This window comes from Pelodiscus sinensis, chromosome 1, assembly GCF_049634645.1.
Source record: "Pelodiscus sinensis isolate JC-2024 chromosome 1, ASM4963464v1, whole genome shotgun sequence".
In the NCBI taxonomy this organism is placed as follows: Eukaryota; Metazoa; Chordata; order Testudines; family Trionychidae; genus Pelodiscus; species Pelodiscus sinensis.
In genome coordinates, this window is record NC_134711.1 from 320504463 (window position 1) to 320521667 (window position 17205).

At 42.5% G+C, this 17205-nt stretch overlaps 1 protein-coding gene across 5 annotated transcripts in view; it reads right to left on the reverse strand.

Moving 5' to 3' along the window:
- The window catches only part of FCHSD2 (FCH and double SH3 domains 2), a 268315-nt gene that overhangs the window by 124566 nt on the left and 126544 nt on the right, over window positions 1-17205 (reverse strand). For all 5 annotated transcript variants that reach the window (XM_075919548.1, XM_075919550.1, XM_006130860.4 and 2 more), the window contains one exon: window positions 607-683. In XM_075919548.1, coding sequence (XP_075775663.1) covers window positions 607-683 — 77 coding nt within the window. The remainder of the gene's footprint in view (window positions 1-606; window positions 684-17205) is intronic.

The window sequence follows — 17205 nt, forward strand, 5'->3', positions numbered from 1 at the left end:
CCGTTGATGGTATTTTCATTAGTCAATTTAATTGTTTCCTTTATATAGCAGCTTCTTTCATGAAATTTCTTATAACATCAATTTTAAAGGATTTTTGGAATATCCAAGGGATACTATATTCAAAAGGGATGAACTTTTCAGCAACTGAGTTTCTGTTTTGCAGTCCTTCTATGCTTGCTAATAAATTCTGTCACTCTTTTTTCTTTTGCTAAACCACGCTCCCAGATGCTACCTTCTCTAAGATGAACTTCCTCTATTAAATTTGGGTTCCTGTCATTACTCCGTCTTAACTGATGAATAAAAAAAACCTCAAAAACAAAATAATATCCAAACAAGATACTGAATTTGTTCTTATATTTGTGCTGTTTTGTAATCTTGTTTAAATCTGTTTCTCATCAGAACTCTTTAGACTATATGTTTTATACTTGCCAATTTAAGCTTATTACATAACCTCAAACGAAAAAGCTTTATTTTCATTGGCAATTCTCAAGCAAAATATCATTAATTTCAGCTGCAGATGGAAGGGTTCTTCATTGTTGTGTAGAATAATTACACAAATTGGCAATGTAAGAACAGCTATTTAAGACACCCAAATTGTTAAATTACCTATAATCACTTCGCTCATCTGTTTTTATTCCAGGCCAATCCTTCTTTAAGTATTGACTAGCCAACTTCTGAATGCCCTATAAAAAATAAATAAAAAGACCGTGTTAAAAACAAATAAGAGAATGTACTATAAAAAGGAGTTTCACTATAATAGTCTCGTACATAAGTAAAAAAAATTTACATTTTAACAATACAGCCCAATAATCTATTTTAACTAATACAAAACTAACACAAAACTGCTACTCCTTCCCCAGGTATCTTGTTATAATTTTGCTCTGTACGGAGGTATGTGGATTCACTTTATTTGTTTTTATGGTAATATTATTAGCTTTGTTTTATATATACTATCCTAATCATTTTGTAGACAAACAAAAATTCATTTGAATATTCAACATGGAGAATGTGTGTGACCAAAATAAGTAGCATGAAATATATATTAAGACATTATGGATTAATACAAATATCTACTGTAATTATACATGTAGAAGTTACCCTAACACAATAACAAATTTGTAATAGAAAATATAATAAAAAGTACACTACAATAAATACGTAACTAAACAACCCTCAGCTGATAATCAGATACTGGAAACACATTTAACTAAATTTAGACCTATGAGATACTGGATGCCCTCTACTCTCACTGAAGATAACAGGAGTTGAGGTAGCTCCACTTCTCACAGGATCAAGTCCTAATTTATGGTATTGATTTAGATGCCTATAAACCAGTGGTTCTCAAACTTTTTGGCCAGTGGCCCACCTGGCTCAATGCAAACCTCTGGAAAGAGGGGCATGGAACTAGCTGATGCACCTTCTACACTCTTGGCACCCTGGAAGTGGACACTGGATGGTTCAACTCAGCTAAAAAAAGAAGACAGAATCTGTGGACGGAGCTCAATGGGGGAATGAGGGAAAGGAAGAGAAGCATTTTGCTGATGCCTCTTTGGGTTGGATGTCCAGTGCAGAAATTTGGTACAGAAGGGACATGGTTATTGGATAAATTGGATTAAAGATTTGAAGGAAAACATTCCTTATGGGAGCTGATGAAGGTGGGTTTGGAATGCCTACATTTTGTCAGAAGGCAGCTAACTCCTGCTTTTACTTGACCTCTTAAGGGATTTGGGGAAGAGGGTTTGTGGCACTAATGTCTACATCGGCTGGGACCCCTCTTCTCTGCACTATGCAGTTTGTTGCTGGGTACACCTAGATATTATAAGTAAATAAAGTGTCAGCCTAATTAAACCACATCCACCGTTTTGTGTCTTTCTTTGAGATGGACAATGTGAGTTCAATACATACTTCTTTTATTTAAAAAAATTAGCAGTTAAAATAAATGTGACATAATAGACCTTTTAGAATATTTCATATAAAAACAGTAGTTATAAGCAAATTTGCTATTATCCAGTAACAAATACAGTAAGTTCAAGATTTTTATGCAAAAGGACACATTCAGCAAATAGTGCAAGATCTTCCTTGTTCTTTTCTCAATGCCATTTGCTGTTTTGCCTCTCAAAAGATCACCAAAACAAAGAATACCATTGTTCAGCTAAAACTGGGAAACCTACTGATTGTTTAACCTTTGGCCTAGTTAGAAGTAGCATGCAGCCTAGGAGTGTGCTCAGTACTTGCTCACAGGCCACACTACACTCTTAATTCAAGAGCTGAAAAGCTGTTGTTTAAATGCAGGAAAAACCACTATGTGATGGCATAACTAGATTCTACTCAGAATTCTTTGACTTGTAAATTATGTATCAAACTGTTCATTATTTATCCTTTTTATATAGTTTCACACAGATGGATGGCTCTTCTTTGGACAAATAGAGATTCTCTACAAAGTAGGGTTGCCAGGTGTCCAGTTTTGAACTGGACAGTCCAGTATTTGAGTGTTCTGTTTGGGAAACAAATTGAGAAATTATAAATGAGAAAATATAAATACCTGGTATTTTCTAAATAAGATGTAATGTAGATTGTGATGTAATGTCAAGTGTGTCCGGTATTTTTATTGAAACCATCTGGCAACACTATCTACAAGAGTTTACAATCTAAAAGCCTGAAGGCCAATCAACTAAATGAACCCATGGGCTCAATTAATTTTGATCAGAGCTTAACTTAATTTCATAAAATAGCATAATTCTACTGACCAAATCTAAGAATACCTGAAATATTACTTATTAGGGATGTAAGCAAATAGTCAACTAAACAATAAGACCCTCCCCCCACTGTATCAGAGGCAGCAAAGGGGAGGGGTGGTGCGGGGAGCAGCAACAAACATGAAATTGTCTGTAAAGAGCCCCGCCCTTCTTGTGAGCGCCCCTCTGTAGCCAAGGGGAGTCTCGGCCTGGGACCAGGCTTCTTCTTACCCCCTTTGTGGTTGCTGGGTGTTGGGGGGGCCCAGGTCCGCCCACTCCTCTGGGTCCCAGCCCAGGGACCCTATAAGTAGCAGTTACCTGCTGAGTCTCAAAGAGGTCAGTTGCTGCCACATTCCGTGGGCCACTTCCCCGGGAAGCTGCTATGTCTAGCCCTTTCTCTTGGGCCTTTTGGTCAAGTCCTCCCTGTCCAATGTTCTGCAAAGGATTGCCACTGGCTTACCGGCTAGTCTTCACCCTCTGCCTGGATTGAGCTCCAGGAAGGAACTGGCAGACTCTTCCTTTATATCCACCTGCTGCACCCTGATTGGCTGCAGCAGAGGCTGCCACACTATTCTGCTTGGAGGACCTCTCTTCTGTTCCGGTTGCTGGGTAGAGGGCGGAAAGGTCTCCAGCTGGGATATCAGGGCCTACTCCACCCCATCACATTGTCTAAGCACAGATTTCCAAGCTAGGAAAATTCACACTGGTTCCCTCTAGCAAGACACTTATTCTCTTTGTATCTTGGTTTCAACCGTTAGTAAATGGAGATGACAATTTTTCCATTCTTCACATGAAAAACAGGGCAATCTTTCCTTTTGGGAGGAATTTTGAGACTTTATGAAGTATAGAGCTTGAAAAATTGGCTATCAGCCAAAGGGCACTATGAACAGTAGGAATTAATCATGTGAGACTGCCCAGAGTAAAGCTTGTTCTAGTCAGCATCAGTGTTTCCTCTAAGATTTTCCATCCATGAGTGGAGTGAGTTTTTTCTTGTGCACCAATAATGAGGCTATGGGTGCTTTTTGGATGTGTGCCATGGCCCCTGAGCCCTGCTCCCAGGCAGCACTTTCCCCCACATCGTGGGGAGAAGGTGAGACATATCCCCTCCCCCTGGGAGTGCTGGTCCCAGGGCAGCCTGTGTGCAGGCCATGGGCTGCTGCAGGCTGCTCTCCACGGGGCTGGTTGGGAGTCCCAACCTGGGGCAGAGGGAAGCTGCTACCAGTGCCTAGGGGTTTGCAGGGAGTGAGGTGCTAGGAGTGAGGCAGTGACACACAGGGAGCCGGCAGAGGGCTTGGGGGGGGTAAGGGGCTTAGAGCTGGATGGTAATGAAGGGTGCGGGAGGGGGAAAGAGGGGTGTAGGGAGTCCCAGCCCCAGGAGCAGTTGCACCGCAGCCCCAGCTCCGGCTCCGGCATCCACCTGCCACACAGTCTGCCCAGGGAGCAGTTGGGCAGCCACCACACAGCACTGGCTGCAGTTCAACCCCAGAGCAGCCCCGGTTCCTAGAGCAGTCCTACTCTGCCCCGCAGCTCAGCTGCACCCGGAGCAGCCCTGGTCCCTGGAGCAGCCTTGCTCCGCCATGCGGCCCAGCTGCCCTGAAGCAATCTTGCTCTACCATGTGGCCCAGCTGCCAGAGCTGAATCAGGGGCCACAGTAAGGCTGCACCAGTTGGGATACCCTCACCATGCCTCGGTGCCAGCCATTGCACACAAGGCAGCTGCCCGCCACATGTCGGGCCGCACGATTGCTGCTGCAGCTGGAACCAGGGCCATGGTGAGGTTGCCCCAATAGGAAAGCCTCACCACACCCTCGCTCCAGCTGCACACATGGGGCAGCTGCCCACCACGCAGCACTGCTTGACACTGGAGCAGGAGGACACCACGCCACTCAACTTCCAGCAGGACAGTGAGTGCTGCTGTACAGCTCTGCAAAGGAGGTGGGCGGGCATAGAATTGTTTGTGCACAGGTAAATTTCCAGCATAGCCATCATTCTTTAACTTACCAAACGCCCTTATATTATCTAAGGAATTACGCGATATTAAAAAAAATCTCCATAGAGATGTTAAGACTAGCCATATAAGACAGAAAAATAAGAGGAAACCATTTGCCATAAGAACAAAAGGCTGGACATTAACCAGCCTTTGCCATATTAAAGACATAAAACATTAGAATAAACTGGGTAGCGTGGGAGGAAAAGAAATTTCTGACATTTATTTTGGTATTCTCCGACAACAAAACAATACTGGTAAGAAACCACATCTTGAGCAGTGTCTCTCAACTTTTTTTTTTTTTATTTAACAAAGTATCCCCTTTAAAAAAAATTATAAGTACCTCCAGTTTTCAGACACAACATTTTCTTCTACTATTGCAACACATTTATTTAAACTATTATTCATAGCCGGGCAGGTGATGCAATATTTGGGCGTAAAAAGAACAAAAATAATAAAGCGCTGTAAAACTTAAAACAAAACCTCAGTTTTCTCCAAATTTCAGTTGTGTTGACATACCCTCCAGACTTCTCTTGAGTACCCATAAAGGTACTCCTACCACTGGTTGAGAAACACTCATCTTGAGCACAAATGTAAACAATTACTTTCAAGAGGATCCCAAAATCTGGGGGAGGGTAATGAAGATGAGACATATCCCGCCCCAAAGGAGAGCTGCTCCCAGGGCAGCCTATGTACAGGGCAGTGTCTGCCGCAGGCTGCTCCCCATAGGGCTGGCTCAATCCGTGGTCCCACCAGATCTCAGCACAACCCTCCCACTGCTGCTCTACGCTATTAAAGGGACAGGGGAGCTGCAATGCAAAGATGCTGGCTCAATCCTTGGTCCCACCGGGTTTCAGCACAACCCCCCACTCCTGGCTGCCACTCTACACTATTACGGACAGGGTAATGCTGGCTCTCGCATCCGCTCCCCATCCCTAATAATGCAGAGTGGTAGCCTGCTGGGCGGGGTGTTGTGCTGAGACCCACTGGTACCAGGGACTGAGCTAGTATCCTCTCATACTGGCTCCTATTTCTTTAATAGAGCAGAGGAGCAGCAGAGGGTTATGCTGAGACCTGGTGGGACCAGGGATTGAGTCAGCATCCTCTGGCACAAGCTCCCGTCCTTTAATGGTGCAGAGTGGCAGCGGGGGAGGGGGATTGTGCTGAGACCTGTGGGACCAGGGACTGAGTTCGCATCCTCTCACACCAGCTCTGAGGAAGCGGGTCTGGCCCACGAAAGCTCATCACCTAATAAACCATCTAGTTAGTCTTTAAAGTGCTACATAGTCCTGTATTTTGTTTCAGCTACACCAGACTAACACGGCTACATTTCTATCACCAGCTCCCCTGTCCCTTTAATAATTAAGTGTAGACTGGCAGCAGGGGATTGTGCTGAGACTAGAGATGTTAAATATTGATTAATCAGCTAATCAAGTAGTCGATGGAATTTCCAAAACAGTCCCCGCTCACGTGGGATCTCAACTGCTGCACTTCTCCCTTTAAAATGTACAAGAGCCGCTGGTGTCTCGTGTTCATTTTAAAGGGAGAGGCACAGCAGTCTATACCCCCTGTGAGCAGGGACTGCTTTTGTCCCCACTCACATTGTTTCCCCCACCGCGCCTCTGCCCGCCTCCTCTCCCCCCCACCAAGGTAACAGTGCTGGAGGAAACCAGCTTCTAAGCCGGCTCCCCCCAGCATCGGTTCCTGCGCCCCCTCCTTGGTGCCTCTGATACATAGATGGGGGGGGGGGGGGGAGAGCAACTAGTCAAGTAGTGACTGACTACCCAATAAGCCTAGAAATTTCATCGACTAACCTGTAGGGGAACACTTCAATCTCCCTGGACACACAATTGCAGATCTAAAGGTAGCCATCCTGCAGCAAAAAAACTTCAGGACCAGACTTCAAAGAGAAACTGCTGAGCTACAGTTTATCTTCAAGTTTGACACAATCAACTCAGGATTAAATAAAGACTGCGAATGGCTTGCTAACTACAAAAGCAGCTTCTTCTCTCTTGGAATTCACACCTCCAGACCAGCTACTAGAAGTGGGCCTCATCCTCCCTGATTGGATCCACCTGGTCATCTCCAGCCTGATTCTGGCCTGCATAGTTATACCTGCCTCTGGAAATTTCCACTACTGTACATGCATCTGACGAAGTGGATCTTTGCCCACAAAAGCTTGTTCTCTAACACTTCGGTTAGTCTATAAGGACTCCACAGGAGTCCACAGGACTCCTCGCCACATCGACTACTTGATTAGCCAATTAACCGCTATTTAACATCCTTACTTTTTAGCTCCTTCCCCAAATTCTCAGGGGCTGTTTTGTACATAACATTGTGCAAAAACTGGTTACGCATTGCAGGAAGGTAAACCATTGCACACTTTATGTTCAAAAACGATAAGGCTAACTGATCAAATGGACAAACATTATGTTATTGTACAATAAAATGGTACTTGCTGCTTTTCGAATGATTACAGTCAAGATGATATGGAGTGTCATATAGCTATATCTATATATTAAAAAAAAAATCTTAATTCTCACTCTGCTCTCACTTTCAAGCTTCTCCATCACTCCCCTTTATTTAACGAAATAGAAGAAGTGAAATTAAGAAAAAAAGAAAAATAAAGCAATGTAAAGAAAAACAGAAAAGTTTATTCAAATTACACTGATAGGGTACCTCTAGACTACATGCCTCTGGTGACAGAGGCGTGTAGATTAGACTACCCGGCATAAGAAAATGAAGCGGCGATTTAAATAATCGCCGCTTCATTTAAATTTACATGGATGTTGCGCTGAGCCGATCAGCTGTTTGTCGGCTCAGTGCGGTAGTCTGGACGCTCCGCGGTCGACATCAAAGGCATTTGTCAACCTCCCAGGTATAGTCTAATCTACACGCCTCTGTCGCCAGAGGCATGTAGTCTAGACGTACCCATACTGTCTTCATACATTTAGGAAAAATATCACAGGGAAAAGAAATAGTATCAGATTCAATAAAGGGGAGATACTTTTTTAACTAACCCATAAATTAAATAGCTTGTAGACTGCTACCTCAGACAATATTTTCCTTCAATACTATCCTTTTCTTATACATGTGTACTCTTTTTAGGTTCCATCCTAAGGGGAAAAACTTTAATCAAGAAAATGAAGACAAAAGTGAAGAACTTCACAGACAACGCTAAATATTTGTGCCTAATAAGATCAAAACGTCTTTGATTAGAATTTAAATTACAGATTACTAAGCAACCTGGGCTGGCCAGCTTCAGTTCATTTAGAGTGTTTTGTTGTTGTTTTGCAAAATACAGTCCCATAAATTAGTTTCTTTACTAGGAATATAAATAAAGCCATGTGAACTGTACCTTCAGAGATAACTTCACCAAATTTTCTATGCAGTTAGTTAATACAGTAAAACTCCATTGGTCCGGCATCCAATGCTCTGGCACTCCTGATGGTCCGGCACCATCAGGAACCCAGAAGTGCTCTGGCTGCCGGACAATTGGGAGCTGCTCTGCGCCCGGCTTCCCCGATTCAGCTGCTGCTGAAACTGACCAGCAGCTGAATCGGGGAAGCTGGTGGCAGAGCAGCTGGGGTGCTGTCTGTTTGGTCCCGTAGTGCTGTCCCTCAGGGCTGCAGGACCAACCCGGCAGCACCCCAGCTGCTCTTGGGGACGCCTGGGGAAGAGCAGCTGGAGTGCTGTCGGGCTGGTCCTACAGCACCGAGAGGCAGCGCGGGACCAACCCGGCAGCACCCCAGCTGCTCTGCCCCAGGCATCCCAATTCAGCCGCTGCTGAAACTGACCAGCGGGCTTCCTGGACTGTGCAGGTGCAGTGCCTGGCTGACATATCTTTGGTGCCCTGACATCACCCATATGTGGTTCCCCCCCCCCCCCCCCTCAGTTCTCTCTCTACAATGGAGACCACACTAAAAATTTGATGTAGAGGGGAAGAAGTGGGTAGTGGAGCACCTACAGGAACACTTATCTTGAAGATCATTTACTGCACAGCTGAGATCTCTTCAGTATAAATCCCTGTGGGTGCTCCACTATAGGTGACTGTAAAGCTGTATGTATTTAAAAGGTAGGGACTTCGGATCTGGTAGAAAAGTGGTGGCTAGGAAAGCTTTAGCCATGCTGAAGTCCGAGACTTGGCCTTAAGAGTGCATAGTGTTTTGCAAAAGTATGCTCAGAGGCCCATGTGGAAGCTCTCCATATGTCCATAATTGGGACCTTATGTAGGAATGCTATGGATATGGATACAGCTCTCATGGAGTAGTGTGTGTAGGCTGTATTGGTAGTAGGTACTGACTTCAATAATGGTGCAGCACACACTGCGCTGGGCGGTGCCATTTTAAGGGAGGTAAGCAACTTCAAGCCTTTTACCATGGCACTAAAGCAGTGCATACCAGTTGCGCTAGCGGCGTGAGTGGTGCCAGAGTGTCCTGGTGCATCATGAGAGCTTAAGCACGAACAGCTGGCAGAATCGGCACTGAGGTGCTTAGAGAACAGCTGGTAGCCAAAGGAGCCTTTTCAGGCAATGAAGGTGCACACTTTTTGAAGTTTTTTTGTCCTGTGCCAGCTGGGGCTTTGAGTGGGTTGTAGAGGGTTCGAGATCAGGGTCTGAGGTAGGGAAAAAGGACTTCTCCATAAGGATAAGTTATACTCATAGATCCTTATCTTTTCACACCCTGGCCTTCAACTTATTACAATGGACACCTTTCTGGGCAACATGGGGTTGCCTCAAACAATGGACGCAAAATAGGGACAGCGCCCTTAAAAAACATGCAATGCTTAAACCCTGGTGAACTAACTATAGCAAAGAAATGAGGAAGAAGAAGAAAAAAAAAAACTTGTGAGGTTTTTTTTGGGGGGGAGAGGGAGAGGAGAACTGGGATAATGGAAACTTACCTAGGTAACAGGAGAGCAATTACTTATCTCTCTAAAGAATGGTAATGAAAATAACAATGTTCTCTGAGGAACATTGCAAAGCTCCATGTCCAGCTGGAGACACTCCAGAAGGAACTGGGGGGAAGGGGGACCACACGTGCGATGTCAGGGCAGCGAAGACGCACGAGCCAGACACCACATCCACGTGGTCCACGAGAACACTGCTCTAAAAGCCTTTGATTAACAGCACAGGGATGCACTGATACCTCCAGTAGAGTACATCTCTCAAAGAACTAAATATTCTCTGTTATCAAATTTGCCTTAAAAGGTGCCAGATTTTTAATAGCTAGCAACAAACAAAAAATTTGCAAGGAATACAGAAATGTAATAGAAGAAAAAAATGAGGAAATTACTGTTTAGTCTGTCTGATGTCTAATCTCAGCAAAATATTCAAGACTTTTCCTAGTGAAAGAAGAGATACAATAACATAAGACAATGATGTATGATGGTCCAATACCACTTTGTTTATGAAAAATCAACCAAACAAATCTAAGAGTCTTCTTCGAAGCAATTTCTAATTCAGCAAATACATCAGATGTAGTACAGTGGATTGCAAGAACATTCATTATATTACAACATAATTTTAATGAATTGGATAGAATTAGCAATGTTGACTGACAAAGACAACTTATATTATAAAAAAATGTTGAACTTATTTTATTTTGTAAAGAGTAGTAGCTAGTTTTTTCTGGAGATGGTTTGTTATCCACTTCTTGGCCTCTACAATGTTAACAGGCTTGTATTTTACATCATTATGTGAACCTTTAATTAAGTAGTTCCCACAGAATTACAAATCATTTATGCAGACATGTTTTGTGTGGCTCATGTCTTACTTTCTTTCCATTCTAAAATAGCTGACAGACAAGTTCTGCACATGCTGTCATCATGAACAGACTATCAAACTGGTTACAGGTTGAATGTCCCTGATCCGGCACCCTCAAAACCAGATTGCTCCTGAGCCAGGGAATTTGCCAGACCAGGGGAAGTCAATGCCAGCTTCTCTGCTTCCACCCAGGGTCCCAGCCCCTAGTTGTAGTGATACACTCCAGACCCACTACTCCCTTAGTGTCTCCCCCATTTCCACTCCTCCCCCTCCATCCTTGAGCTTGAATGCTGCAAATCAGCCATTTGCTGCGCTCCAGAAAGGTGGTGAGGAGTCCTGTGGCACCTTATAGACTAACTGAAGTGTTGGAGCATAAGCTTTTGTGGGCTGATCTGGTTAGTTCCTGTGATGGTGTTGCTGGCGTATATATGTGGGCAGAGTTGGCCTCTGAGGATAGAACAAGAAACAATGGGCTTAAACTGCAGCAAGGGAAGTTTAGGTTGGACATTAGGAAAAAGTTGCTAACTGTCAGAGTAGTCAGACACTGCAATAAATTGCCCAGGGAGGTTGTAGAATCCCCATCTCTGGAGATATTTAAGAGTAGGTTAGATAAATGTCTATCAGGGATGGCCTAGACAGTATTTGGTCCTGCCATGAAGGCAGGGGACTGGACTCAATGACTTCTCGAGGTCCCTTCGAGTCCTAGTATTCTATGAATCTATGATGTGGGAAAAGCTGAAGTACTCAATGCTTCACTTCGCTAGAAACTGACCATTAACCTGACATTGAGCCGTTGATCAATACCAGTGCGGCCCGACAGTCTAGCCAGCTTTCTGTCCATTTATCCAATCCATACTCCCTTAACTTGCTGGCAAGAATATTGTGGGATATTGTATCAAAAGCTTTGCCAAAGTCAAGGTATATCACATCCACTGACTTTCCCATATCCACAGAGCCAGTTACCTCATCATAGAAGCTCATCAGATTGGTCAGGTATGACTTGCCCTTCATGAATCCGCAATGACTCCACAATGACATTTACCAACCCCCTCAGTACCCTCGGATGCATTAAATCCGGACCCATGGATTTGTGTATATTTAGCTTTTCTAAATAGTTCTTAACGTGTTCTTTCCCCACCAAGAGCTGTCCACCTCCTTCCCATACTGCATTGCCTAGTGCATTTGTCTGGGAGCTGACCTTGTCCGCGAAGACAGAGGCAAAGAAAGCATTGAGTACTTCCGCTTTTCCCACATCATAGAATACTAGGACTGGAAGGGACCTCGAGAAGTCATGGAGTCCAGTCCCCTGCCCTCATGGCAGGACCAAATACTGTCTAGACCATCCCTGACAGACATTTATCTAACCTACTCTTAAATATCTCCACAGATGGAGATTCCACAACCTCCCTGGGAAATTTATTGCAGTGTCTGACTACCCTGACACTTAGGAACTTTTTCCTAATGTCCAACCTAAACTTCCCTTGCTGCAGTTTAAGCCCATTGTTTCTTGTTCTATCCTCAGAGGCCAAGATGAACAAGTTTTCTCCCTCCTCCTTATGACACCCTTTTAGATACAGTGAACCCTCGTTTATCGCGGTAGATAGGTTCCAAACCCGACCGCGATAGCTGAAAATCCGCGAAGTAGGGACACCATATTTACGTATTTATTTACAGTGAGCCCTCGCTACTTCGCGGTTCGACCATCGCGGATTCACGTATATACATACGTAATGAAAAAAGTCCGCGAAGTCATGAATCCGCGATGGTTGAACCGCGAAGTAGCGAGGGCTCACTGTATCTGAAAACTGCTATCATGTCCGTCCCCCCCAATCTTCTCTTTTCTAAACTAAACAAGCCCAATTCCTTCAGTCTTCCCTCATAGGTCATGTTCTCTAGACCTTTAATCATTCTCGTTGCTCTTCTCTGGACCCTCTCCAATTTCTCAACATCTTTCTTGAAATGTGGTGCCCAGAACTGGACACAATACTCCAACTGAGGCCTAACCAGCTCAGAGTAGATCTGTCATCTGTCACTAGGTTGCCTCCCTCATCCAGTAATGGCCTCACACCCTCTCGGATCACCCTCTTATTGCTAACATGCCTGTAGAAACCTTTCTTGTTATCCTTCACATCCCTTGCTAGCTGCAATTCCAATTGCGCTTTCACCTTCCTGATAATTCCCCTGCATTCTCGAGCAATATTTTTATACTCCTCCCTAGTCATCTGTCCAAGTTTCCACTTCTTGTAAGCTTCCTTTTTGTGTTTAAGCTCACCAGGGATTTTCCCGGTAAGGCAACCTGGTTGCCTACCATATTTGCTATTCTTGCTTCGCATCGGGATGGTTTCTTCCTGTGCCTTCAATAAGGCTTCTTTAAAATACTGCCAGCTCTCCTGGACTCCTTTCCCCTTCATGTAAGCATCCCAGAGAATCCTACCCATCAGGTCTCTTAAGAAGTCAAAGTCTTTATTCACCTAAATTCCAAAAGATCTTATACCGAGCACTGCTGAAAGAAGTTAGATCCTATACCTTAACTCTTTCACACAATATTAAAAATAATTCTTAAGCACTCTTAAATAGTTTTTTGTTCAACTACACATACTGACCCATTTGTTCTCCATCGCTACTAAAGTACATACTTTCATCAATACCTCATAAAACAAACAAAAAGAGAAGAATTCATCTGCCTACAGAGTTCTTTAGTGAATGTTATTAATATGACAGTTCCATTACAGGACTGCGTTAAACAACATATCAAAGTACCCCAAGAAAGGTGTCATGGAAGATGGGTCCTAATACCAAGTTTTATCTATACAAGTTACAACTTTAGCAGAAAACAGAAATAGTGCAAAATATCCTCTATTTCAAATTGCTGTATAACTTGCTGCAGGAAAGGATATCCTGCTAAGACCAAACTAAAATGTTTAAATACAATGCAGATGTTGATGAGAACACTTAAGTACTTTATAGAATAAATTTCATTTGTCATGTGGAAGGCAGAAGGCCAAAACTATGAAATATAGTAGTTAAAATGATAGTCATTTCCAAGTTTTGTTCAATGACCCCTCCCCCCATGAGAGAGACTTATTTTCTTCAGATTAATATAATGCTTGCAGAGGCTGAAAGGTCCTCTGTTTATTCTCAAGCCAATTTTTGCATATTTCAATAAAGAAAATAAACCATACTTTAGTAATATAGCATGGTTAAACTATTAAGTTTAGAAGTCATTAGAGCAATAGTTTCATTTTTTATTTTTATAACATGAACATATACATTCTAAAACAAGCCTTAAACAGTTATCATAAAAATTTGTTAGACTAAGCCCAATATCAATTTATACATGTTTATTTATGTGATAATGATGATTCAGTTTGGTCAGACATCTGGGTCAGGATTGCCCAGCGGCATCAGGAAGAAGAGAGTGAGTACATAAGTGCATGCATGTTGAAGTTCTAGCTGCCTTCCTTCCTACAGAATCAGTGGTGTGAGATCACTCTATAGGCTAATTTCATTGACTGGCTAGTTGGAAGTCCCTTGCCTCATTTTTGGTGCCTTTGTTCCTGAGTCATATCCTGCACAAACTACCTGTTTCTTCACGGAACTGGATCCCTGTAAAACAGCAGTATCGGTACTTGTCTCTCCTTAGCTAATAAATTTTATCCTCAGGGGGGACTGAAATGCTCTCTTTCATTAATTCCAAAAAACAACAGAGGTGTCTTGCTGTGGCAAGATGCATAGAGGCTCCCTATATTTACAGTACTTTAAATCCCTTCTGAAAAAGTGGAATTAATGTAAGGAACTGCATGCTACTGTGACTGTGCATGCTGTGACTGTGCACAAGAGATGTGAAATCTTTTTTAATTAGTGAAACTTAATATTTAGCTAGGGGCTTCTCTGGTCAGACTGGAACACACACCCCTCCCGTCCGGGGGAGGCTGCACGGGGCTGGAGCAGCTCCTTCCTACAGTGGGTGAAGGGCTATCTCCAGGCCCCACCGGTTAATTGTAACCAGTAAGCCTCACTTGTTAAGGGTGAGTTTTACCAGTTAACCAACAACATCCCTACTGTGCACTGTGGGGAGACAGAAAGGAAATTTAGTATAAGCACTAACATGACCCAAGAAATCCAGCAGAGGGCATCAAAACTCTTCATGATTCTGATTGGCCAGCTACAGCTCACTGATCTGCAAGTCCTAAAGAAAGACCTATTTGTAGTAAACCTTTGTCTGAGAATTAAAATAAAAGAAATTAACTCATACTGCACAAGTAAAGATACTCCAAGCAAGAATGATTAATTGAAATAACACTGCTTCCATCTTTCCATGGCTTCACACCCCAATATCTACCATCCATTTCACAGCAATATATATCTAGGTACCATTAACAATTTTATTTCTGAAATTAACATTTTTTAACTATGACAGCAATTTGTTTGGCATTCCTGTTGAGTTGATACTAAAAAAATAACATTTTGAAGATTCTCTAACCCACTGATTTGGTAATCAAAGTAAGTGGTAAATTGCTGTCACACAAATTGCTACAGCATTTCTGATCATTTCATGAAATGGTTTATTCTGCTCTTATATTTCATATTCAGTTAAATAAATGTCTGATTGATCTTACAATAAAATCACTGACCATTCTCAAAACAGGCAGAACTGTACCATGGAATGAATTAATGATCATATTAGTGCAACTGTACCCTTTGTGATTTCCTGTCTAGATTGAGAACCACTGCAGACTGTATCAGTTCAGCCAGAATTGGCTGGAGATGATACTCCTGGGGTTTCAGCAACCAAACAGTAAAGTTTAACACTCTCAAAAAACCTGGCAGGGTATAATTCAGGTGTTTCAAGTTCTCAATGTTGCAATCAAATTTTTGTTGTTGTTTCACAATGATTTTTCTCCTTATATAGATAGGTCCAGAGACTCAGTGAACTAATGTGTTGTAGTAAGTTCAAACACATTTTAAGTCCATTAAAACCATATGTCCTCCTTAATATCCCTCTTTAGAGCTTCACAGGCCATAGTTAGGAAAGACTGCATGAATACCACTGACAATACAGGCAGTCCCCGGGTTACGTACAAGATAGGGACTGTAGGTTTGTTCTTAAGTTGAATTTGTATGTAAGTCGGAACTGGTACATATTGTAGGGGAAACTCTAGCCAAACATTTCTCCAGAGCTCACTTTTATTCTCCCACACCTCACTTCCCTCAGTCCTTTATTCTCAAGCTGAGGTGTCTGGTGAGAAAAGCAGCTCCGCGTCTCCCTGGTCTGCTGGGGGGGGCGCTAGCTTCGTGTCTCCCTAGTCTGCTAGGGGGAAGCAGCTAGTGCGGGGTTTCCTCACCCCGTTTGTAAGTAGGGATCCGATGTAAGTCGGATCCATGTAACCCAGGGACTGCCTGTACTGCAAAATGTTTGCACTGAAAAGATCACTAGCAAATGTAACATTCAAATCACCTTTTAAATCATTTAAAAATCCATCAAGGATATTTACATTACTGATGCCAGTATTCAACTAGGCAGGTCAGAGGGGTCATTGGCTCCAAAGTTTACTTCCTGTTTTTTTTTTTTTTTTTAAATCAGCAAAGGGATTTTCAGTGTCTGGGTTCTCCATAATTTCTGTAACCAGACCCTTAGTTACCAGAGGGTATCCTACCTCCTCAAATGAGCCATTCTACTATTAGCTCAGGTTGCAAGAAGGAAGTTGGAAGTAAGGTGTATCTTTGGAATGAAAGTATTTATTTTGTACTTTTAAAAAGAAGTTGTTTAAGTGCAGAGTAGACGAATAGAATGGATGACAAATGTATGTTATGAAGTTTATTTAAAATAATATAATAATCCCTTCAAGAATACTAAAACCACCAAACATTCTTTTAACTTCCCTCAAAACAATGACCAGATATTTCAGTATTTTAAGTCCTTCCATCACAAACAGTATGAGTGGACAGTGTACACCACATCAACTTACATATCTGAACTATGTAAAAGTTTAACTTAAGTTTGAGCATCTAGCAAATTTACTTTTATAACGTGTAGTCAAAGAAACACTGGGGTTTTCTCTTAACTCTCTCTCAGACATTACTGAATAACAGGCAGTTGCAATTACTGCAGATGTATCGGATCTTATGCTTGGTTCAAGTACCAAAGGTAATTAGCTCCACACCCCAGGATACAGAACTGTTAGGTGCCAAAACATTCACTGAGGGAAAAAAAATCTGTTTGCAACTTGCAAAGAAAAATATTGTTCAAAGTCAGCTAACGCATGTGAGCTGCCAAGAAAATCCAGGTTCAGTTAGTCGGTTTTATTCAAATAAATACATTTCTTCCTGAACAGTTAAAAAATAAACTTACAATGAGCACATCTCAAAATTACCACACAGTAATTATTCTCGTAAAAACAGCTTAAGGAGGAAGTAAGTTTGTGTTAAAATTTTCATAATGCAAAATTATTTATCATCCTTTCCAACAAGCTTAGAAATCTGATCACAGGAAGGTGTATGTATATTCACAGATAAAACTATATTTAAAGACTTAGGGTTAGGGCACAAATTAAGAAAAGCAAGGAAATGCACATTTAGAAGGGATGTGTACCATATGTTCTCTAACATCCCAGCACAATAGGGCACATAAAGGAAGCTGTTTAAAAGGGGTGCCCTTACTGGCTAGCTATTGGAGGACATATGGTACACTTCCCCTCATCTGCGTATTTTCTTGCCCTT